Source organism: Pantherophis guttatus, chromosome 1 (genome assembly GCF_059756535.1).
Source record: "Pantherophis guttatus breed Tessera chromosome 1, ASM5975653v1, whole genome shotgun sequence".
Lineage (NCBI taxonomy): Eukaryota > Metazoa > Chordata > Lepidosauria > Squamata > Colubridae > Pantherophis > Pantherophis guttatus.
Window position 1 is genome coordinate 286514816 of NC_142063.1, and position 23583 is coordinate 286538398.

The 23583-nt window shown below is 39.7% G+C and overlaps 1 protein-coding gene and 1 long non-coding RNA gene across 2 annotated transcripts in view; one reads left to right on the forward strand and one right to left on the reverse strand.

Annotated features, from left to right (window-relative positions):
* Positions 1 to 1779, reverse strand: part of LOC117671844 (uncharacterized) — a 15780-nt gene extending 14001 nt beyond the window's left edge. Inside the window, exon 1 of the long non-coding RNA XR_004593025.3 lies at positions 1673 to 1779. This is a non-coding gene — a long non-coding RNA (uncharacterized LOC117671844). The remainder of the gene's footprint in view (positions 1 to 1672) is intronic.
* Positions 1361 to 21914, forward strand: TMEM151B (transmembrane protein 151B). Its single transcript, XM_087883090.1, has 2 exons — positions 1361 to 2175; positions 18671 to 21914. Exons 1-2 carry the CDS (start codon positions 2080 to 2082, stop codon positions 20105 to 20107), a joined length of 1533 nt encoding a protein of 510 aa, XP_087739216.1. The 5' UTR covers positions 1361 to 2079; the 3' UTR covers positions 20108 to 21914.
* Positions 21915 to 23583: the final 1669 nt, after the last annotated feature.

Sequence of the window (23583 nt, forward strand, 5' to 3'; positions counted from 1 at the left end):
GTTGCATGCTGCTCTGTTTTTGTATTCAGTAAGTTATTGCTCCCTCAGAGTAATTTTCTGGCTGAGATCTTCTCTTGCTGTCCAGCTTGGAAAGATCTGCTGTAGATTCCCTTTTGTTTGGATGGTTTGTTTCAATAGTCCTCAGGGATTGTGCTCCCATTCTTGTATCTTTCAGTTGTAACCTTTGCAAATTGCTCTTTACTTGCCACTGATATTGGAGGCATGCGTTCTAGTTTTATGAAAATTTAGAAAAACAATTCGAAAAATTTAATTTCAATTTCCTCAGTTGTATATGCCTGTGGATAGCTTCAAGGGTTAAATGAACAAATGAAAGCATCTATAATGGAATAGACCAAATACATATCATAAGCTTACATACCATATATTAAGGTTCATAAGTAATGTTGGATGAGGAGGAGGAGGAGGAGGAGGAGAGGGAGGGATAGGGAGTGTGTTGTCCTGGCCACTAAGATTTCTATGTTTTGTTATGATTCAGAAGCATCTGGCTGATCACTACTGAAGGCAGAATATAGAGTTGCCAATTAAATATGCATTTCTTTAAATAGTGTTCTATGTATGCATTTGGTTTTTCTGCCATGCTGCATACCACTAAATGCAACTTCCACTCCAAAAATGTTTTCCTGCTCATAGCTTTCAAACTTATTGCTGGGTTTGTAAAAGCTACACGCTTTACTTTTCAAATAAAAACGTATAATCTTTCTATAGGGATTCAAAACTAGGCAGAAAGAGCCACACAGTCCCTTCCCCTCCACCCTTTTCAGCTGAAAGGAACCTTTTGCTGGCATTTTGCATGCATCTTTGAAACACAATCTCTGATGCTTGAGATTCACAGTTTTCAGAACTAGATTCCGCTTCGGCGTCTATACATACATCTGGCAGGGTGGCTATTCATTTTGGCCACTAATGGAGCCTTTGGGACTCATCCTTTCATCTATTTTGACAAGAACTCTAATTGTCCGCAGCGAGTTGGCTAGCCGATTTAGCAAGTGAGCTAATTCTATAAGACAGGCCATGCATTAGGCTTTGGTACCCATCCATAAAACTCCTTCGGAAAGTCTTTCCGAAATACTTGCGTGTGTGCGTGCGCAGGAAATCGGGCTGCCCTCTTTTAAAACCGGAGCCACGCATTATTTAAAACTTGGCTGCAGTGAAGGCGAACTGAAGAAAACAGGGATGCGCCAAGATCTATCGAGCCCACTCAGGCTTGTCCCACGCGGTGGGGCTTTGTGGTCTCGCAAAGTAATCTGGACTGCCCCCCCCCATCCCATCCCTACTCGCTCGTGCCTCGGCCCGCGTGAAAAGCCTTTCAGTGCTTTGGCGCGCCTAGAAAGAGGCTCGACTCTTCCCAGGCTGTGAATGAGGGGAGAGGGAGGTGCGAGGGCCGAGGAGGAGGAGGAGGAGGGAGCTAAAGAAGCGAGCGCGAACGACTGGCTGTGGCTGCTTCTCTCCTCGCCTACCGCCCAGAGAGCCGGGCAGACAAAGGGGGCGAGAGAGGCAAGCTGAGACTGGAGCCTCAGGAGCCTCAAGGTCACTCGCGCCTGGATTAGGAGAGGAAGAGAGGCGCGAGGACGCTGAGGCGCCCCTTCCTCGCCACCTTCCCTCCGCCCTTTGCCTTTCCCCCCCCTCCGAACCTCGCGACCCCCGGTTTCACCTGAGCAGCTGCCTCGCCTCGCACCAGCGCCTTCATTTCCCGCCCCTTTTCCCGCCCTTTGCCCATCCCCGTGCGGTGCGTGCACGGCCGGCGGGCTGCGTGAGCTTTCGCTTAGGCTCCGCCGAGAGTCCCTCAGGCGCGAAGCCGGCGAGTCCGCGGGGCAGGCGCTGATCTTGGACCCGCCGCAAACGCCGCGTCGCTTTTCCTCGCGGAGCGGGCAAGCCCTCGCCGCAGCAGCCGAAGAGCCCCCGGATTGATGGAGGCGCCGAAGGCTGCCGCCTTTTCGCCGCCGGGCTGCCGGCCCCGACGCAGCCGTTCGGGTGGCGCTCGTCGGCTCGCCTTGGCGGGATAATGCGCCGCCGCCGTGCCTGCTGGTCGCCCATCCGAGAGGCCCCCCGGTCGGCGCCATGTCCCCCCCAGCCTCGGCGGCCGCGGCCAGCAGCAGCGAAAGAGGCAGCAGCACCTCAGTGCCTCAGGAGGAGGCGGAGGGAGTCCGAGAGGAGGTGAGGACGGAGCGGAGGTGCCTGCTCTCGCCGGGCGGCCCGGAGCAAAACACGTTGTTAACCATTTGCATGTGACGGTTTTGCATGACCACGCTCGTTGCATCGCCTTGTGCTTCCCTCCGCTCCGACAGAGGGGTTGCTTTGCAACCCCGCCGGTAACTGGGCCGGGTGTTTTGCGCACACACAGGTACGCAATCTACCGCTTGCACTGTTGCCCTCCGTGCCTCCCGGTCCGCTCCTTCTGCAGCGGACATACCAGTGCGGCCGTAGCGGGACGTCTCGGTTTCCCCATGTAGACCCCCGAAAACGCCCGGGAGAAACAAGGTGATTCTTCTCGCCTTTCTCTCCAATTCTGTCGTAAGTTGCCTTGAATGTTATGCCCCCGGGGATCCTCTACTTATGGACCGAAGTATTCATTTCGTCTATAAACCGGTCTAATAACAATGACCGTAGAATCCTGCCCCTTTGTGTCTTTTGAGAATGGCATCACCGATTTAAGTTATCTGTTTGTGAGCTGCTGAAAGGGAGGTTTCCATATCTACAACGCATCCCTAAAGAGGAAACCGGATATTTTCGTCGGATTGATCTTGAACCAAGTAATAGGATTTAATGAGGCTGGATAAATCCATCTAAGGGAAAACCGTGCCTCCTATGATTTGGGGTAAAACAGTGCAGTTCCAGCATTACATATTCTGTTTTAGAAAAGGTGGCTGAAATTCGTTAAAGGAGTCAACCTCTAAAATCGGCTGTGAGGTAATGGTTTCTTCCTGAGGACAAATGAAGCATCCAAGGATAGTGAGTTTCATGGCAACAAAACAAAGTAGAGGAGGAGGCATACGGTGGAAAATGGCTTCACAGCATATTTCATTGTTGTTTATACCAGTAGTTCCACATTTACATGTGGAAGGAATTAAGGCATTTTGCTGTTCCCTTATTTTGTCACAGATATTGGCGACTCGCTTCAGTTAATGTTGACTGCAGTGCCCAACTCTTAACAATCTTTGAGCAAGATGTGATACTTTTTCAGCAAAAGCTCAGTGTTAATATAAATGCTAAATGGAAGCCACAACGTTCATTATAGGATGAATAAACCTTGAGGATAAGGTAAACCCAGGAAGAAGAATGAGTAGCTAGAAAGTAAAAAGGAGATGGCTGTCTTGAATGGATCCATGCATTAGTTTTGGATAAAGGCAACGAGGCTTTTGCAATGAGGTTTTTCTGATTACATCTTCTGAGACATTTGGGTTGCATCCGGGACCTTTTACGTGCAAGGCATGTGCTCTGGCACTGAGACTCTTTCTTGTTTTTTTGCTGTGAACTTTTCCTTTCTTTCGGAGCATCAGGATAAGATTGTAACAAGATAGGTTGCAGATGGAAATAGCAGATGCAGCGGATGCTTTTTGGCAAACCTGACACAGAATCTGGCTGCAAGGGATCAGCTCCAAATGACATAAATTTCAACATTCCTTCATTTAGTGAAGTATAGGAAAGAAGCACATACAGAAGCTATCTTTGGCATATGCTTTTCTCTATAGCACAGTTAGTTGTGACATCTCTTGTATGTCTGTACACACTTAGGTACACCCACTCGTACATGGGGCCAGTTAGTGCTATGTAGTTTACTGATGACCTAGTTAGTGCTATGTAGTCACCTCATTTTTGGGGAAAAGTGACATTGACTTTCAACATTCTTGAAACATTCTTATGACTCTTTTATAGTCTTAGTTATAGTGCTCTTAACTAGTTTTTCCCTTATACATTTATGGATAATTCTAAATAGTTTTCTACTCCTGTGACAAAAACAAAGTACAAAACAAGGAAGGAAATGGAGATACAGTATGTAAAGTATGAAATCATTTAAATCCACTTCAGACTTCACTCTAAAAATGAAAAAGAATAAAGAATTTTGAGGGATTATCTGGAAAGCATCTTCTCATGGCACAAGAGAATTCTGTGAGTGCAAGTTGGTTTCCTTACTTATATAAATTCAACTTTATGAGAATTTTGAACATAAATTATCAAAGGATTTTTTTCATCTAATCCCCAATCTGTGCTAATCAGATGTTTTAGAATTTAGCTCCCATGAGCTCTCAGCACACATGGACAGGTACTAGGAAAAATCAGATTAGAAGTCCACATTGTATAAGTAATTATTTGGCTAATAAAGATTGGTTTACAGACCATTTTTTCCTCCCTACTGGTTGGATAATCTCAGAGCTACAGTCCCAAAGCATCTCCTGCTGGAATAATGATTTATACCCATCTGCCCCTCACCAGTCTCTATGACTTTTTTTTTCTGTATCATGTTCTTCTGAATTTTTGAATTCTGATTTCAAAATCTCAAATCTTTCATTTAGATATACCGGTACATGTACGAGTAGTTCTTGATTTATGACCACAATTGAACCCAAATTTTTTGTTGCTAAGCAAAACATTTGTTAAGTGAGTTTTGCCCCATTTTATGACTTTTCTTGCCATAGTTGTTAAGTGAATCACTGCAGTTATTAGTCACACGATTGTTAAGAGAATCTGGCTTCCCCATTGACTTCGCTTGTCAGAAGGTCACAATAGGTGATCATATGACCTTGTGACACTGCAGCCATCATAAATATGAAACGGTTGCCAACTGTCTTAATTTCGATCATGTACAAGTAGTTCTTGACTTATGACCACAATTGAACCCAAATTGAACCGTGGGGATGCTGCAGTGGTTGCAAATGTGAAAAATGGTCATAAGTTACTTTTTTCACTTTGAATGGTCACTAGATGAACTGTTGTACGTTGAGGACTACCTGAATGTGTTGCTGTTTCACGCATAAGAGTCTAATTCTGCTTACTGCTCAGTTCATCCTTCAGAACAAAGATCAAGAATTGAACAAAGTCTTCCATTCAGATAACTACCCTACAAAATTTTGCTCCTAAGTCCCTAACTCCTAATTAGGACTGACTGTTGTTATTATTATTCAGTAGCATTCAGTTATTATTTATTCAGTAGCATCAATGAGTATCTTTTCAATATAACTTAACCGGTAAGCTCTGTAAAATATTGACAGATAAAATATCAAGAAAAAAGGGGATAAAAAGCAGAAATGATAAAAAATCATTGATTTAAAAAAAAATCTTGATGAATGTATCTTTCTTTTATGTACACTGAGAGCATATGTACCAAGACAAATTTGTGTGTCCAATCACACTTGGCCGATAAAAATTCTATTCTATTCTATTCTATTCTATTCTATTCTATTCTATTCTATTCTATTCTATTCTATTCTATTCTATTCAATACAAATTCTAGCTTACAGTAATGCATTGTGTGAAGCCAGTCAGAATCTTCACAAGAATTAAACATTTTGAGTTGGGATTCAGAAAAATAAGCATATGAATAACTTGTAGGTGTCCTAGCATGCCATTTAAGGAAAAGGGGAAGTTGGGAAAAATGAATAAATGGCAGAGCAAGAGATTTCACATTATCTGAAGTGACAGAATTAGAGAATGATAGTTACTGGCAAGAACATAACATCATAAATGCGTACAGAAAGATAAAAGTGGAATAAAGTTCTGGGGGGTTTTCCAAACAAGGATGAATGTGCTGAACTCTTGGAAAGATAGAAAACCAACTTAGAAAATTAGACAAAATAGCTTGTGTTTTGAGTAATGAGAGAAATGAATGAGTTTGACATGTAAGGCATCAGACTAAAAACCAGGAGGCCATAAGTTCTAGTCCTCCCTTAGGCACAAGGCCAGCTGGATAATCACTTTTCCTCAGCCCTAGACAGAAGACAACAGCAACTACTTTTGAAAAATCTTGTCAAAAAAAACTGCTGGGATTTTTCTAAGTAGTCTTTGACAATTGGACATGATTGTACAGAAGGAAAAGAAAAAAAAAGAGGAAAAATATTGCATTAGTTAAGATGAGAAGCAACCACTAGAAGTTGACTATATCTTTTTCACCCTTTCATTTTAATAGTATGATTTCATGTAGACTTGGGTGTCCATTTAACTAATTTATGCGTCCATGTATTTTGCATAGGATTGGGTTAGAAGTTATGAGACCCTGCAGATAAGAACACTGCTTCCTCTTCACCATAAAATTATATTTAAATACATTTGTGTGTGTGTCTATGTAAATCAATTCAGACCAAAAAATGTAAATAGATGAAAACCATTTTCAAATTGTGGGATCATTTTGTAATGATACATTTATGCTTACCCTGGGCTGAAGCAAGATCTTGACCAAAAATATGTGACTCTATCAAATCTTCAAAGGAGAAAATTGCCCTGGCAATTGCCAAGCCTACAGGCTTCTTGGCAAGATATCAGAAGTGGTTTGCACTTTCCTGCTTCCTATGGTTAAGGGAGAGACTAAGGCAGGACTACAATTCACAGTCTCCGGGCTTCTAATTTGATGCCTTAATTATATTTAACTACTACATCCAACTTCTTTTTGACTTATTCTACCACCACAAAATCCAACCACCCATGGATAGATTCCTAGTGGAGGATATTTCATGTTCTATAGGAATTCAATGACTGGTGAAGTTTTGGATTTAAACCTCTCTGGATTTGCAGTTTATGAACAACATACAGCAGGTTTATAATTCTTAGTGTGTTTCAAACTGGCATCATGGTTGGACTATGAGAAAATAGTATAATGTTTTGTTTTGTCATGTTTTCCCTGTGGAAAACAGCATATAGTCTGACAGCATGGATATAAATTTGGGTCATGCTGATATAAAAGAAAAGAATTTGTTTAGGAGAAAGAGCTAGGCTTCTCAAAGGCACCAGTTTCAGTTTCTATAAAGAGGAGAAAAGGAATGTGTGCTTACTTAAGAGCAATAGCACTTAGACTTATATACTGCTTTACAGTGCTTTACAGCCCTCTCTAAGCAGTTTACAGAGTCAGCCTATTGGCCCCAACAATTTGGGTCCTCATTTTATCAACCTCGGAAGGATGGAAGGCTGAGTCAACCTTGAGCCTGGTGAGATTTGAACTGCCAAATTGCAGTCAGCTGGCAGTCAGCAGAAGTAGCCTGCAGTACTGCACTCTAACCACTGTACCACCAGGGCTCCTTAAATGTAAGATAGCACAAGAAAATATAGCTCAAGTGCTGATTGACTTCCGTTATATTGAGAACAGATTTTGGGACAGAAGATAATTATCTTGGTATGGAGGGATTAGGATAAGGTCAGAGCTTTATTACCACAGATAACACATCTGGTCAAGGATGGAGTTAATGTGCAGACACAAAAGCCCATTCAGCTTTTGGGTAGATGAGTTTTAAGAGCCCTGCAACTATTTTGGGTAAAACTGTCCTTCCAGTGAACCATATTGTGATTGTGGTTAGCCTAAACAAGGCTTCTATGGGCAAGCCTCCCCCACTTTTCACCTTATCCCCCCTCCCACACAGGTAAACCTCCCACCAACCCATCTATAGTGACTCTGAGCCAAACAGGACCAATGCTCTTTTTTTTATTATTTGCGTCCCTGTGGTGTGTATGTGTTTTTCCAAGATTTTTTAAAGCCAGCCTATGCAAAGAAAACTGGAATATAATCAAAATATGGTTGTTCTTAATGTAACCAGGTCAACTATATATTTAGCCTTGCTTTATCAAGTCAATCATTTATCCAGGTACAGCGGCATATTAGCTCTTTTATATCATACTCATACACCTTTGAGTTCTTTAGGCCTGTCTTCTAGTTGGAGCAACATGGGGGTAGAAACCATAATAATATTGGAATTAAAGCTATATTGAGTTCATGACTGTACGCAGAAGGCTAAGAATAATAAATAAATTGAGAAGTTACTGTTGTAATCACTTGCATTGCTTCCGTACTGCACAATGAGAAAATTGATCTTCTGTTTATAAGTGTTCTCATTTTCATTAGACTTTACAGAAGAACCTGCTTAACTGAATGTAGATAGTAACTAGGGCTTTTAGTCTCTTGTGCGAAAAAAATTAAGGAGAAAAATAATTTCAGGAAACTGGGAAGCAGAAAAATGATCCTGACAAGTAGCTCCTGTCACTTTGCCTGCCTAGGGAGATACATACTTTGTATTGCCAATTGTTATAAATGACTTTGATTTTTTCAGGAACCTCAATGTTATTGCTTAAGTCAGATAAATACTGCAGAAGGATTACTAGTGTATCTTAATCATATTATTTGTACGCACCAGATCAAAACAAATAAGCTCAAATTGCTAATTCATTATATCCTTTTCCTAGTGATTAACAAACTTCATACTGTATAGTGATAACACTGATTTTGCTTTTTTGTAAGTCTTTTCTTAGGCTAATAAGAAATTCAGCTATTTTCCCCCCAAAATTCCTTCTAGTGCTGAGATGTTATCAAGGTAAAACCAAGTGCTGCAAATTTTAATGAGTTATGATTTAAAAATTGGGATTTAGGAAACCACCTAATACCAAATCAAGATATTAGTCCACTTGGCTCTGTATTATCTATACTATTGTTCTGGAGTTGCCAAAGAATGAAGTTGGACTTTTGCATGCATTCTGTAATAGAGCTTATTGGTTTCCTTTAACAATGTTTTTAATTCTCTTTTTGCATGATTTTGTCCTGTTTAATAAACAGATTATCATTATTATTCTTCCACCTCTTTTCTTGGGTCTTTGAGTAAGATTCAATGCTTGATGGCTGCCTAGATAAAAATTTCATTGGCAACATTTTCAGATAAGAAAATGAGAATAACATCAAATGCCACTTAAGAAAAGCAGTTCCACATGCTGTGTCTATAATGAATCCACCAATATTGTATCTCTCCTGGTGCACTTTTAATTTCTCCAGTGCAAATTATGCCATGAATAGAACTGACAATCTTTGAGAGAAGCATATGTTACTGTCTCAACAGATGCTTAGAAACTCATCTCTTCTGCAGTTAGAAGCACTAATAACTTTGTAGTAAGTTAACACTATTTGAGACTATGGAATATGCAATACAACGTCCTTAGCTTCTGATAGGAGAGACCAAACTTTATAAGTTTTCTGAAAATGTAACATTTTTCTGGTTGAAGGAAAAGGGGAAGCAATTATTTTTTTCTGTTGGAGATTTTATCACTGAAAGGAAGAAACAAAATGTTTTTGTAGCTTCAGCAAGCAAATGTACAGGTAGTCCTTGACTTATGACCAAAATTGAGCCCCAAATTTCTGTTGCTAAGGGAAACATTTGTTAAGTGAGTTTGTCTCATTTTACTATGTTTGTCACAGTTGCTAAGTGAATCACTGCCGTGGTGGGTTGCTCCCAGTTCGCATCGGTTTGCAGAACCGGTAGTAAAAATTTTGTAGTAGTTCAGAGAACCGGTAATAACATTGGCTGGCCACGCCCCCGAACCGGTCCCCGGCCTGGTCACCACTCACTTACCCTGCCCACCTCATCAGAGGCTTTCTTTTTTTAACTTTTAAAAGCATTTTTTCTACAACCTCTTCAGGCGAAGAGGCTGTAGAAAAAAAAAAGCCTTTAAAAGCCTCTGGCGATCCCAGCTGAGTTCCCTGATCGTCAGAGGCTTCTAAAAGCATTTTTTTTCTGCAACCTCTTAAGGTTGTAGAAAAAATGCTTTTAAAAGTAAAAAAAAAAAAAAAAAAGTTGACCATGCCCACCCAGTCACATTACCCCCCCCACCAAGCCACACCCACAAAATAAGCCACGCCCACAGAACCGGTAGTAAAAAAATTTAGAACCCACTCCTGAATCACTGTAGTTGTTAAATCAATCAAACTGCTCGTCAGGTCACAAAAGATCATGTGACCCCAGGACACTGCAACCGTCATAAATATGAGTCAGTTGCCAAGCGTCTGAATTTTGATCATATGACCATGGGGATGCTACAACCATCGTTAAGGGTGAAAACTGGTCATGTCACTTTTTTTTCACCCAAGATCTCTATTACTTTTGGTACTATATTTGCTTTCTTTTGCTGCAGTCATTCTATTTCTATTTGCAGATGTATTTTGTTATCTTCTCCAATTCTCCCTCTCCTATTCTGTTGTCTTCAGGTACTGCCATGGCCACTATCTAGACTTTTTTCTTATCGACAATTGTTAAGTCTGGGCTATTATGTGGCAAGTGTCTGTCTGAATTCCAGAGTCCCAGGGTATCTTAGCTGCTTTATTTTCTGTTATTTGTCTACTTTGTTGTCCTGCCAGTGCTTGCTTCCAGGCATAGGGCATTTCTTGCTGGTATTCCAATGCAGCATCATTGCTACTTTGCCATGCCATTGTTTTTTTAATCAGTTTGTGCGATCATCTTACAGCAGTTAACCAGGTAGTCCACTGTTTCTTCAGTTATTTTGCAGAAATTTGTGGCATTTACTGCCTATTGCTGTCTTCTCAATTCTGGCTTTGTATGTATTTGTTCTTAAGATTTGGTCTGGTGTAGTCAGAATTAACCCTTCTGTCTCCTTCTTCAATTTTCCTGCTGTTAGACTTTGCCAGATCTGCTTTGCCTGATGTTTTTTCCCCCCTGTATTGCCATGTAATATTTTGTCTTGCTATGTCTCTTCTATTCTTCATTTGGTCTTTCTTATAGGCAGTTTGGCCTCTTTGCTACTCAGTCAGCCTTCATGGTTTACTAGCTTCAGTGCATCTTCTTCACTCTACTTCTGATATTCTTCAAATGCCCTTTTTTCTTCTTCAACTGTTTGGTGTATTTGCAACATTTCACACCCACCTATACTATTTGGTAAGTAAATTTCAGATGCTGTTCTTACATACAGCTTCAGATTGTCCATGTAAAAGACGGTGGGATAGCCTGCCAGATGTTTTTGATGTTTTATAGCCATGGCCTGACTTCTTCAATTCTGTTGATGGAGGAATCAGTGCAATGACAAACAGTAGTGGCCACAGTGAGCCTCCTTGAAAGAGTCATCTCTTGATATTAACATCTCCCTGGCTATCACCATTGACTGACAACTATATCTTCCATTGTGCTATTGATATTTGCACAAATATCTTCTGATGTTTCTATTGACTCCTGTTATTTCTAGGGACTTTATTCAATCATGTGGCAGGAGGCAAATGCCTTCTTGTAATCAATCCAAGCTCATATTCAAATTGATCTTTCTTCTCTTGCAGTTTTCCAAACAAATTTTGTCAATTAGGAGCTAATCTTTTGCTCCTCTGCTACCAGTATTTAGGTAGTTTTCTTTCTGTGCAGGTAAAAAGAGCTTGTTTTCAATTAGATGCTGCTGGACTGCATCAGCTATTATACCAGTTAGCAATTTGAAAGTTGTTGGTAAGCAGTTAATTGGCTTGGAGATGCCTGGTGCTGGCCCTTTTCTCTTTTAGTATCAGTTAGATTTTACTAGATGTTAATTAATCTTGCAGCATGTTGTTAAACTGCTTGGTAATGAATGGGTGCCAACCAGTCAGATATTCCAACCTAAAACCATGCAATGCATGGTGCTGACCAATTCTTGATGTTTCTTGACTTTTTCCCACCATTTCTGCTGTTATTACAAGTTCTTTCAGTTTATTATTTTTAATCTTATCCATTTTAACCAAGCTGGATTCTAGAGCACATTGGTTAGAATGCAGTATTGCAGGCTAATTCTGCTGACTGCCAGGAGTTCGATCCTCACCGGCTCAAGGTTGACTCAGCCTTCCAACCTTCCAAGGTCAGTAAAATGAGGACCCAGATTGTTGGGGACAATATGCTGACTCTGTAAAATGTTTAGAGAGGATGATAAAGCACTATGAAGTGATATATAAGTCTAAGTGCTATTGTTATTCTTGTTGGACTTCTGTGGGTTGTTCCATAGCTGAGCTTAGAACACATCTGACAAAATTCTTGTTGGATCAGTAGAAATGTTTCTGATTCAACTGAAATTGAAGATTCTGCCTATAGCGTGCAATTTGAGCTTTGTGTCTCAAATGAACTTCTTGGCTGTAGCTGTTATTTGATGCTTTATTACATTCAGGGCTTCCTTGATCTTCCTTGTTTTTGGATATTTCTTGACCAGATACTTTTTGTATTCTTGGTTTTCTTTGGAATTATGGTTGGTCACACAGTCAGTCAGATAGCTGGACTGGGATTTTTATCCGCATATCAAATCCTTCCTAAGGACCTAGGAGAGGCATATGTTATTATTTGATGTTTATTATACACAACAATGTGAAATCACAGCTCCCAGTTCTTTACTGCCCAACTCCAGAGACTGTAATAGATACTGTTCTAGTTCTTAATCATATTTAGACAGAATTTTTTTTCTGTTTGACTTCACCATTTGAGCTTAGAGTGAACAAACAGGGCTATTTGAAAGAAATTGCTTACTACTATCTAGACTATTTCTAAGAAAGCTCCTTTTCATGACATCTTAAAAATGCAGAAACATTATACTGGAATGCCAACAAATACTGCTAATGAAATGTGTTTCTAACTTAACAAAATATTAGAAATTAAGTATGTGAAAAAGGGTGAGAATCTGTTTCTCTGTCGGCAGGAATAGCTCTCCAAAACAGTAGGGGACCTAATTAAGTTTGATGAGAAAAGCCAGGAAAAGAAAGTTTTAAGTTGGAAATGGGTTAGTTCCAGCAAGAAAAGAAGAAAATTCTAGAAAAAAACACCTCAGTGTAAAGGTTGCTGGATAGTAGTTTGGGTTTGTGGGTGGGCCTCAAAGTTGTGAAAGTTGGCCTTGACCATCTTTACATGGTCATCTTCCTTGGATTCGTGTCCTTAAGATGGATCCATGGCAGTGGATACAGGCATAAATATGTGCAGTGGAGATTAGGATAAAAACATATTTGCATTAAAGTAGCTTTTTGAAAAATAAGTCAGACTTCATCTTCACCATATTAAAAAATAGTTTTTACCTATTAAATTGCAAGTTTGGTTCATATCACTCAGTAGTGTCCATGTCAAAGCCCATGCTAGTCGTTCCCGACTCTAGGGGACGGTGCTCATCTCCGTTTCAAAGGCGAAGAGCCAGCGCTGTCCAAAGATGTCTCCGTGGTCATGTGGCTGGCATGACTAAATGCCAAAAGCACACGGAACACTGTTACCTTCCCACCAAAGGTGGTCCCTATTTTTCTACTTGCATTTTTTATGTGCTTTCGAATTGCTAGGTTGGCAGAAGCCCCATTACGCGGCACTAGGTATTCGAACCGCTGAACTGCCGACCTTTCGATTGACAAGCTCAGCATCTTAGCCACTGAGCCACCGTGTCCCTATAAGTCCCTTATAGGGACTTATATTGTTATGTTAAGTCTTTGTTATGTTAAGTCCCTACTTAACATAACAAGAACCTAAAACGTAAGAAAATATCTTCAATATTGCCACCTGGGTGAACAAGGATAATAATGATTGTTATTGGGAAGCAGGGAGGATTGATACCAAAGTTCTGAGAAATATGCAGCTGCCTATCTTAACCATAATTTATGCACATCTGCACGTTCTCCAATGCTTTTCTTAAAATTCAACTGGGAATCCAAAATTAAAGAGTAGGCAATAGTCTCAGAAATGCAGGAAAAGAGAATGAAGGATAGAAAAACCAAATGATGTTATCTCATTATATTGAAAGACGTCTGCATCACTATTTTAGAACCCCATTATAATGAAATAAAAGATGGGGAAAGCCTCTCTAGGTATTTAAAAAAGGATAGAGGTGCTGCTGAGGGTAGCCTGAGCTAGACGTCAATGCTGAGCAAAGATCTGTTCAGCCACTCGTGTAAAGTGTTGTGTAGCCTTCCCCATCTGTTTCGTTCTCCTTCAGTATACTTTCTGATATGACACAAGTCTCCATCAACCATGGAGATAGATGCTTGCTTCCTAAAAAAAATGATGTTGCTTAGAGACATAATTAACTCAGCCCAAGATGCCATTATTGTAAGGATTAATGATAGCCCTGATACCTGACAATTTGACTGGTTAAAATGTGCTAGATATCTTCCACATTAGAAGAAATAGTTACTAGTCCAAGATAAGCCTCTAAGCTTCATCATTGAGCGATGATTGGACCCCCAGTTTCCCTAATCCAAATCTAGCAAGATAATAGCTTGGTTAGTACATGATACATTTGAATATATTAAGCTGGTCATACAAAGCAATCCATAGTCCCCAACCCTCCAAGCACAGATGTGTTTTTTAGGTGGTTACTGAAACTTCATAGCACTTGAATGTCCTTTCAGATTCATAATTTGGGCCTAGGTGAAGTAATGCTTGACCAACAGAAGGAGAACATTTCTCTAAGATATTCTGAACTGCAGAAATTTAAACCTGAGTGTTTTGGGTATTTCTGGAAAACAGCAACCTTCTCTTAGTTCACTTTCATAAATATCTAAATTACTTTTAGCTAGGGAAAGACAAGAATTGTCTAAATGAAGAAATGCCAGTTATTGCACAGCACTTACTAGCAATCTTGTAAGATTGCACAGTTCTAGCAATCTTCTGTCTTGCATGCAATCTGAAAATGTGTGTCCCCATTTGTCTTACAAGGTTCCTATCATCCTCAGTTTGAACCAAGAGATAGAAATGCATATCACAAACTTCAATGCATTTTCCTCATTCCACTTTATGTGTTCAGATTGTTTTCATTCTTTCTGATGGATTATGGTACTGCAGAGCTACAGTCTTAAAAAGAGGTCTTCATCCTTAGTTCGTCCCTTTCTGGTGTCAAACATGGCCTTATGCTTTCAGAGTTATTTTAACTATTTTTCCTTGAGGCTGATTTAGTGGCACTGCTTGGTTTGTAAGATCACAGTTTAAAAGGTCTTGTGACACTTCACACATTTGATGGGAAGCGATAGCTGTAAAAGCAAATATATAAATTATGCTTTGAATCTTTTTACTTAAAAATTGAAGGCAAATAGCTTGTGGAGGAATCTTGTTAAAAATCTTGTGGTTAACAACTAGACCAGGATGCTGCATCTTGCAAACTGGTAATGTGGCAGATTTATAAAGCAATGTTCCTATGTCTATAATCACACTCAGAAAATGTGAGAAATACAAAAATAGAACTCGCACCATCCAAGCTAAAGAAAAACTGTGGCTTGTAATTCATTTCCATTTTAGTCATCTGTAATGCTGTTATCAACGCATATGCACTACTTGTACGACTGTTAGGATGCTTACTTTTAAGCATTTTCCTAATTATTGTACATTCATATTGCATATTAACCCAAGATAAATATGGCCAGTGAAATATGGAGGAATCATTATAAATCAAGAAGATCATTAAGTTAAATGAAAGATTTTAGGATATGAATCTGTATGAGAATCTGTAGGGTATGAGAAAGACCCTAAACTTGTGTTTTTCATACAGTATTTGCCACCCTCATATTAGAAATAAGACAGGGGAATAGATAGAAAATGTTTTCTATAAATGTCTTTGTAGTGGACAGTTGAGCCCTTAGGGCGGAGGACTAAGGGTTTCAGACATTCTCTCCCCAAATACTCTTCACACCCAGCTTCCATTTCCTGCTGCGGCCAACTCACTGTGAGACAAAAATTACACTAATATCAAAAAATAAATAAATAGTGGAATAGAATCATTAAAGAAAGAATGGAGAAAATAAATGTGAATGACAAAAATAAAAATAATTTTTTAATAATTTTAAATAATTAAATTGAATTGTTGAATCGTCTCACGAGTTTCCAGTGGCAAGTTGGCTATGTCGTGTTGTCCCACTGAATTGACCGTGGCGAGTTGGCCGTGGTGAGTTGACCATGATGTGGAGAGTTGACCATGGTGAGTTGTCCCACTCAACCACCATCTCACTTGGCGTTCAACCCCTGATGGGGTCCTCATAACCTGTGCTGCCATATTTATAATTAAGAGTTACAAACACAAAAAAATGTAAAAATGAGATAGCGATATGTAACATAAAGCCATGTAATTAGAGAATTCAGCTTTTCTGCCTCTTTAAGGTAGCTTAAGTTCCGAAGTAATAAACCAAATGTAAACATTTTTTAAAAACCTTAAATAGTGAAAAAAGCTTTCAATATTGGAAGAGGTAATTTAAACAAGTGACCATGTGAAACAGCAACTGAAAAGGAATTTAAGAATAAGAATTTCAAAAGAAAATACAAAGTTATGGGCAGATCAAAAGATGGTGCTACTCTGATCTATAAAGAGATGAGATAGAGCATTCCAAATTAATTTTAGTGATCGCAAGGAGATTGTAAAAATATATACAATATATATCTTCTTGCACTTACTTGAGCTATGATTCAAGATCACTATAAACCCCGATTTTTCTAGCTTGTACCAAAATAAAAGTAGACTTAACACCATACAGAAAACAATTAACCTATTGCTGATTTCCTGCCTAGATAGATTCACCTGTTTCTATAGAAGTTGAATCCTTGTGAAGTGGAGAGCCTCGGCTTCCTTTTATCCAGACTTCTAAACTAGGAAGATGGAGCACTCCCATCTATGCTCAGCCTCAGAGTACAATCTTCTCAAGTCTCCCCTTTGTTTTAACCTTTTTTTGTCTGGGACTATGTTCACAAATGTTATTTTGTTTATTATAAACCCCTTACTGTTTTACATTGCTGTCACATACTGAATCCTAGAAAGATAGGGCAGGATTATTAGCTTTAACAAAGAAGTCATTTACAGTAAACGTGTGTTTATGAATCTATGGATAAAGACTCCAAAATCCTTTTTCATGTATTTGCCACCCACATTCCTATAAATGAGACATGGAAATAGACAGAAATATTTTCTAAACCTGTCTTGCTTTTTTTTGTTTTTGTTTCTGGCTGTATAGCCATAAATTACATTCACTCATCTCTGAACCTACTGCTTACATGCAAAAAAAGAATTAAAAATTCAGTTTATAACCAGGAAGCCCAAATAATTGTGTCAGACAAAAGAAAATCATGTTTTTCCATAAATGCGACAGTAAACAACACTTCATGGGTTGCCAAGTTTTTCTAGCCATATGTACATCATATACATTTACATCATATAAGGAGATAAAACTTTAAAAATTTAGAAATTGATAACCTTGTCTACTATTGTAAGGCTAAACAAGCTGAGTGTAGCTACATAAACTATTACATTGCACAAAACCCAGTGTTAGGGTTCTAAGTAACACCCCCAGCAGAAGTAAAACTCCAAGGCAGGCATTCTCCTCAAGTTCCATTTTATTAGAGATGTCATATTGGCACATCTGGGAAAACCCGAATCTGAAAGGCCTCCGGGTTTTCCCCACCCAAATCAAAGTTCCTTCCCCTGCACCCATGTGTCCACCACATGGTCCAATCATGTCCCTGTCCCAACTGGAGTTGCTTCCCAGTCACACTTCTCCAGGTGCAGGCTGAACGTCCTTGACTCCCAGAGAAAAGAATGTTGTTATGGCTTTACATCTCACCCTGTCTCCATCCACCCCCCCTCCTGTTTCCCACAGCATGCCCATCTACCAAGTGTGGCAGCCCTGAAGATCCAAAGTAAAAGATGGCCTCCAGGGCTGACACCCAATTTCAGTACTTGGTGCCTCATCCCTAGATTTTTATAACACCATCAGAACTTCAAAAAGAGGTTTATAAAATGCATGCAGCTCCATGGATCAGGATTACTCACTCCTGCATTAGACTAAGAGAGAGAAAATGAGGTGCCAGAAATGGCCCTGGACAGGTTACTCCTGTAAAGAGTACTGTAGTCCTCAGTGGAACAGAATTGTACAATTTCTTGTCTATTTACCAAAGGAAATTAAGAAGGATTGAAATCTGCCATTTTCCCCTTAGAAGTAGTTGAGGCTTTACTGTTTCTTTATATTTATTTCTTTATATTCCCCTGGGATACATAAACCTAGAAAGGCAAAAGACTTTAATTAGGCTTACTCCATAAACTTATTTGATAAATACCAATAGTTTGTATTGAACCTCTCTTGAACCTTTTCAATGTGAAGACAGAAAATAGTTACACAAGAGAAAGGTCCATTGTCTCACAATTATAGCAAAAAATGACTGCAAATTGTCAGAGCATATTCATATTTTAGAAATAAAATGGTAGGAAAAAATGTCCGTAAAGGCAGAAGTGTGACTAGGAAAGAGGGAGAATGGGGTAATCCTTTCCATCTTCCTGTGAGATGTAATATATTTAATAAACGAATCACAAAACTTCTCCATTTAAACTGAAAGAGGGTGATGGCAGATCTGGAAGATCATATCAACATGTCCCAATAATTCATTTCCTCAGAGCTTGGGAGAGGATTGTTACAATCTTCTACTGTAGTAATTTGAGGATGCTATAGTAATTTGAATGTGAGTTCTGGGAAACAATTATGCATATATAACTTCAGTTCTCCTGTTCCTCATGCCTGCAAGCTGAGAGGATTTATCCTGAGTACCACTATTCATGACTCTGAGAATGCCCATCTGTGACTAATTCTGTAGTTAATGCTAATTAAGACAGTTATGCAGCTCTCTCTGTTTCCCTTTCTTTCACTATATAGTAATTATTTTTTTTCTGTTTTCTCTCTGCTCTCTCCCCCCTCAAATCCACAATATCCACGATGTCTCCTCATCATGCAAAGCAGCAACGGCCAGTGAAGCAGTCGCTCAGCAAGTCGCTCTGTAGAGAGTCACACTGGAAGTGCCTGGTGCTCTCCTTCCTAATGTATGGCTGCATGGGAGCAATGACTTGGTGCCACGTAACAAAGGTGACCCGGTTGACATTTGATAGTGCTTATAAGGGAAAGTCCATGATGTACCATGATAGCCCTTGCTCTAATGGCTATATCTATATTCCTTTGGCCTTCTTGGTGATGCTTTATGTGGTCTACCTGGTGGAGTGTTGGCACTGCTACACTCGCAATGAGCTCCAGTACAAGGTGGATGTAGACAGTGTGCATGAACGTGTCCAAAGGATGCAGCAGGCCACACCTTGCATCTGGTGGAAAGCCATCAGCTATCATTATGTCAGAAGGACACGTCAGGTCACCCGCTATCGCAATGGGGACGCTTATACTACCACCCAGGTCTACCATGAGAGAGTCAACACCCATGTGGCAGAAGCAGAATTTGATTATTCTAACTGTGGGGCGAAGGACATTTCAAAGGACCTAATAGACTTGGAGAGTTTCCCAGCTACTCGGCTTCGCTTCACCAAGTGCTTCAGCTTTGCCAATGTAGAATCTGAGAACTCCTATCTAACTCAGAGGGCCCGTTTCTTCACAGAGAACGAGGGACTAGATGACTATATGGAGGCAAGGGAAGGCATGCATCTTAAGAATGTGGACTTCAAAGAGTACATGGTGGCTTTCTCAGACCCAGACAATTTACCTTGGTATATTTCTCACTATGTTTTCTGGGTGGCTGCTCTCTTGACTTTGTCCTGGCCCTTGAGAGTCTTGAATGAGTATCGCACTTCTTATGTCCACTACCATGTAGAAAAACTCTTTGGATTTGACTATGTGGCAGTAACACCAGCTGAAGAGCGTCCTTTCTGCCGACGGATGCCTCGAGTCAACACAGTGGATAGTACAGAACTAGAGTGGCATATCCGCTCCAACCAGCAATTGGTGCCTAGCTACTCAGAGGCTGTCCTTATGGATTTGGTAGGCCTGTCTGGTTGCACTACTTATTCCTCCTGCCATTATGGCAGTTATAGGCAAAACTGTGAACAATGCCATAGGACTATAAGTAGCTCTTCCATCTTCTCCCGTAGTGCTCTCAGCATCTGCAATGGCAGCCCCAGAATCCCCTTTAGCAGCAGTCGCTTCTCTCTGGGCCGCCTGTATGGCTCCCGGCGCAGCTGCCTTTGGCAAAGTCGGAGCGAGAGCTTAAATGAGCAAAGCTGTCCAACGGAGCAGACTCGCCTGTCCAGCCAAGTCACCATGGAGGAGGAGGAACCTCCTCCTTACCAAGATGCCCTCTATTTCCCTGTCCTTATTGTACATCGAAATGAGGGCTGCCTCAACCATGATCACCGCCACCTCCATCGGAATGGATCCTGTGTGGAGACCTCACTCTAAAGGTGTGAAAACCACTTAAGGGAAGTGCCCTGACTCACAGATCTGATGGGTTAGGCAGGAGACGGTTTAGCAGAGAAATACTGGCATTAACCTATCTTCGTGAGTCTGAAAGTATTCCTCCCTCACATTTTCCCTTGAACAAGTCCATAGCTTTTGACTTCATGTAATAAATTTGATATGGAGCAATCAACACCAACATCAGATCCATGGCACAGAATTGCAGATTGACAACCACAAGCAAAAAAACAAACAAATAAAGGTTGGGTGGGTGGGTGAGGAGATAACTAGGGCTTTTTCTTTCCTGTTCCACCTTCAACTGCCCAGGTCAACTTGACAGTATCTCGCTGGATCAATCCCTGACTCACTTTTTTAGAGTTGTATTTCATCAGAAGAATCCATGACAGTGTAGCTTTTCCTCTCAAGCAAGACAAGTAACTGCACTGATTCTCCAAGCAAAGGAACCTGAAAGAAAAGCTACAGTCCTTCCTTTTTTCTAGACCATGCCTCGACTGTTACATTGTCCTCAGCTCTGGGGACCCTGAGTTCTTAAGAATTTCTGATGTTTCACATGTCAGAATCAGTAACTTGTGGGTAAAGTTTAAAATGTTCACAGTACTTACTCTTTTCTGGTAATAGAAAGAAAAGAAAATTAGCAAGGAAAACCTGGACTTTGATATAATGCAGTTTTGAATTCAAATCCAAGAGAAGCCCCAATATTTAAAGTAAGGCACTGAAACTACCATGTATATTTTAAGCATGTCAAGAAGTTGTGGAGATGACTGGGAGTCCTAAGAGATCCTAAATGAGAGGAAATTAGTTGTCATGAAGTTTCTCAGGTAAGAAATTTGATGATGAGGAAGGATCTAAGAGGTTCAGCTGCAGTTTTTTTTAATGATAAACTCATTAGTGTGACACTGATGGATATTTGTGTAAATTTTACTGCAAATCGAATCCATTTTCTGCTTCCTGATGTTCTTTGGAATATGAAGGGAGGTAATCCATATGTAAGTGATATTCCAACAGTTGGGCCTAGCAGTTTTCTGCTCCTTTGTGAAGAGCACATGGTCATTGGCCTATTATAGGACCCCCTCACTTCATCCATTCCCAAGTATATACCTTGATGGAGTATCAAACATATATACCCCCAGACTATTGGATATATGTGTTTGACTTGTGCCATATTAGGATAGAGCATCATATGTGGAATTTCTCTTTTCATCCAGTCTGATGATTTTTCAGAGCTAGGAGTTTGTGGTATGAACGTCTATTCTGACATGCCTGTTTTTGTTTTTGATCTTGCAAACTGCAACTCCTCACATTGCAGTTTTGACACTACAAAATGTGACACCTAAGATTTGATTAATGCAGTTTTCCTCAACTTTGATGTTCTCCATATATGGGGACCCCAAAAACAAGAGTTCTCAATAATGGTTATGATATCTAGGAAACTTGGGAAGTCAAAATCCACACTATCACCATCTTTCTTCGATTTTATTGTGTGTGATTTATTCTTTGGGGGAAAAATCTTACGGAAGAAAGATGGACAGCAAGGCCTGTGATCTTGGTCATAAGTGCTCTATAATTTACTAAATTCAATAATAAATACATTTCTCTACAAAAGCTCACTTTCTCAGAACAGATCAGCATTTCCTATTGGTGACATTCAGCTACAAATCCCAGAACCTCCGATGGCCATGTTGGCTGGAATCCTGGTTCAGGTTTCTAAACCACTGTTGCTGTGGCTTAGAATACTAGTCTAAAATCCGAAGTTTCAGGAACCTTAATTCATACCATGTTTCACCAAAAATAAGACCCTATTTTATATTTTTTTGAACCCCGAAATAAGCACTTGCCCTTATTTTTGAGGAGATCTTATTATTTTGGGGTGCATGGAGCAAGACGGGGCTCCTCTTGCCATCTTACCTTATTTCCAGCTGTCTCCCTAACCCTAACCAGAGGAAATGGCGGGGACCAGCTGCGCATGCATTTAAATATTTTTGGGGAGGGGGGCTTATTTTCAAGGGGGGCTTATTTTAGCGCATGTGCTCAAAAGCCCAATTGGGCTTATTATCAAGAGATGTCTTATTTTCGGGGAAACACAGTAGTAGAGTAATATTTTTCCCAGGACTAATTAAAATGTGGTAAAATAATAAACATTCAAGTTATTCACAACTATATTACAATCTGAATATTAAGTAACAAAGTTGAGAGTAGGAGGAAAAAGAAAGCTGGACATTATAACTAGGATGCTATGCTAATTTTTTCAGGGATGTTATCTATCTTACACATACTAAGTTTGAGGGTTTTATTATGAGAGCCAGTATTACATATCACAGTTTGTACGAGTAATAGATTTTTGTGTCTTAAATAACAGAACTCAGCTTTACATCTAGCCCTGTCTATAGCACCTTGCTAGTATTTCAAATTATTTATGTCTGAAATGATTACTCCATTGGGAACAGATTTGATGGCCTGATTTGCTCCTATAGTGACAGTTCATTTTCTTCATTTCTAAGCTGGGTTCTTTCAGATGCATCTTAATCTCATTGTTTCTCCTTCATTGATTAAAGTGAAGAACAATTAACTCAGCTCCTCTTTTGACTTCTCTATTTGATGGAACCATCTTGTCTTAATTTTCTAGTAAAGTTTTCCTTTCTCCCTTCTCAAAACTTCATACTTCTATCACTATTTGACGACTGCTGTGCTATGCTATACTGTTAGAGGATTATTGTAGACAAAACAGCATATACATTAGAGCACATTTTGACATTTTTTTTTGTATAAAGTGCTTTGGAACTTACACAAGTCTGAGTACAGCACTTTATGCTATTCATTAAAGCATCCCAACTTTTTTAGACTTCTACATGAATCCCCCCACCATGTTGTAGCTGCTTTAAAGAATCTACTCAATAAAAACTAATGCAACTCTTAAAGCATCACCACCCTTTTTTCCTAGTTCATATGGAAGCCTGAAAAAAAAGGACTAATGAATAGCATAGAGACGTTGTACCCATATTTGAAACACTTATTCCAAAAGGTGACAGCAGACATATCATCACTGTTGGAGGATTTGTACTGTTTTTTTCACTATTTATACATAACTTGCAATAATTCAATCTATTTTCCCTGTCAGTGTAACAACTTTGATATTTGATACATTATTATAAAATCCATAAGTCTTGTTGCATCATACAATTGATCTAACATTTTCTGCAAATTATCTGGGTTCTCAGGAAGCCACAAGGCATTTTCTGCATATAAATTATATATAAAGTATATGTACAGTCACATCTCCAACAAACACACCTGCTATTAGAACTAGTTTTCCGTATACTTTTATTTATGAATACACTTAACGACCAAACCAACTCCACACATTCTTAACCTATTCCTAATTCCTAATATTGAACCATTGAACTTGCCAGGTATAGATAGTCCTTATAACAATTTGCTTAGTGACCATTCAAAGTTACAAT

Bases quoted from the DNA above. Each gene is read 5' to 3' on its own strand.
- TMEM151B (XM_087883090.1), top strand. From the start codon at position 2,080: ATGTCCCCCCCAGCCTCGGCGGCCGCGGCCAGCAGCAGCGAAAGAGGC. The intron at 2,176-18,670 runs GTGAGGACGGAG...CATGCAAAGCAG, and splicing joins CGGAGGGAGTCCGAGAGGAG to CAACGGCCAGTGAAGCAGTC.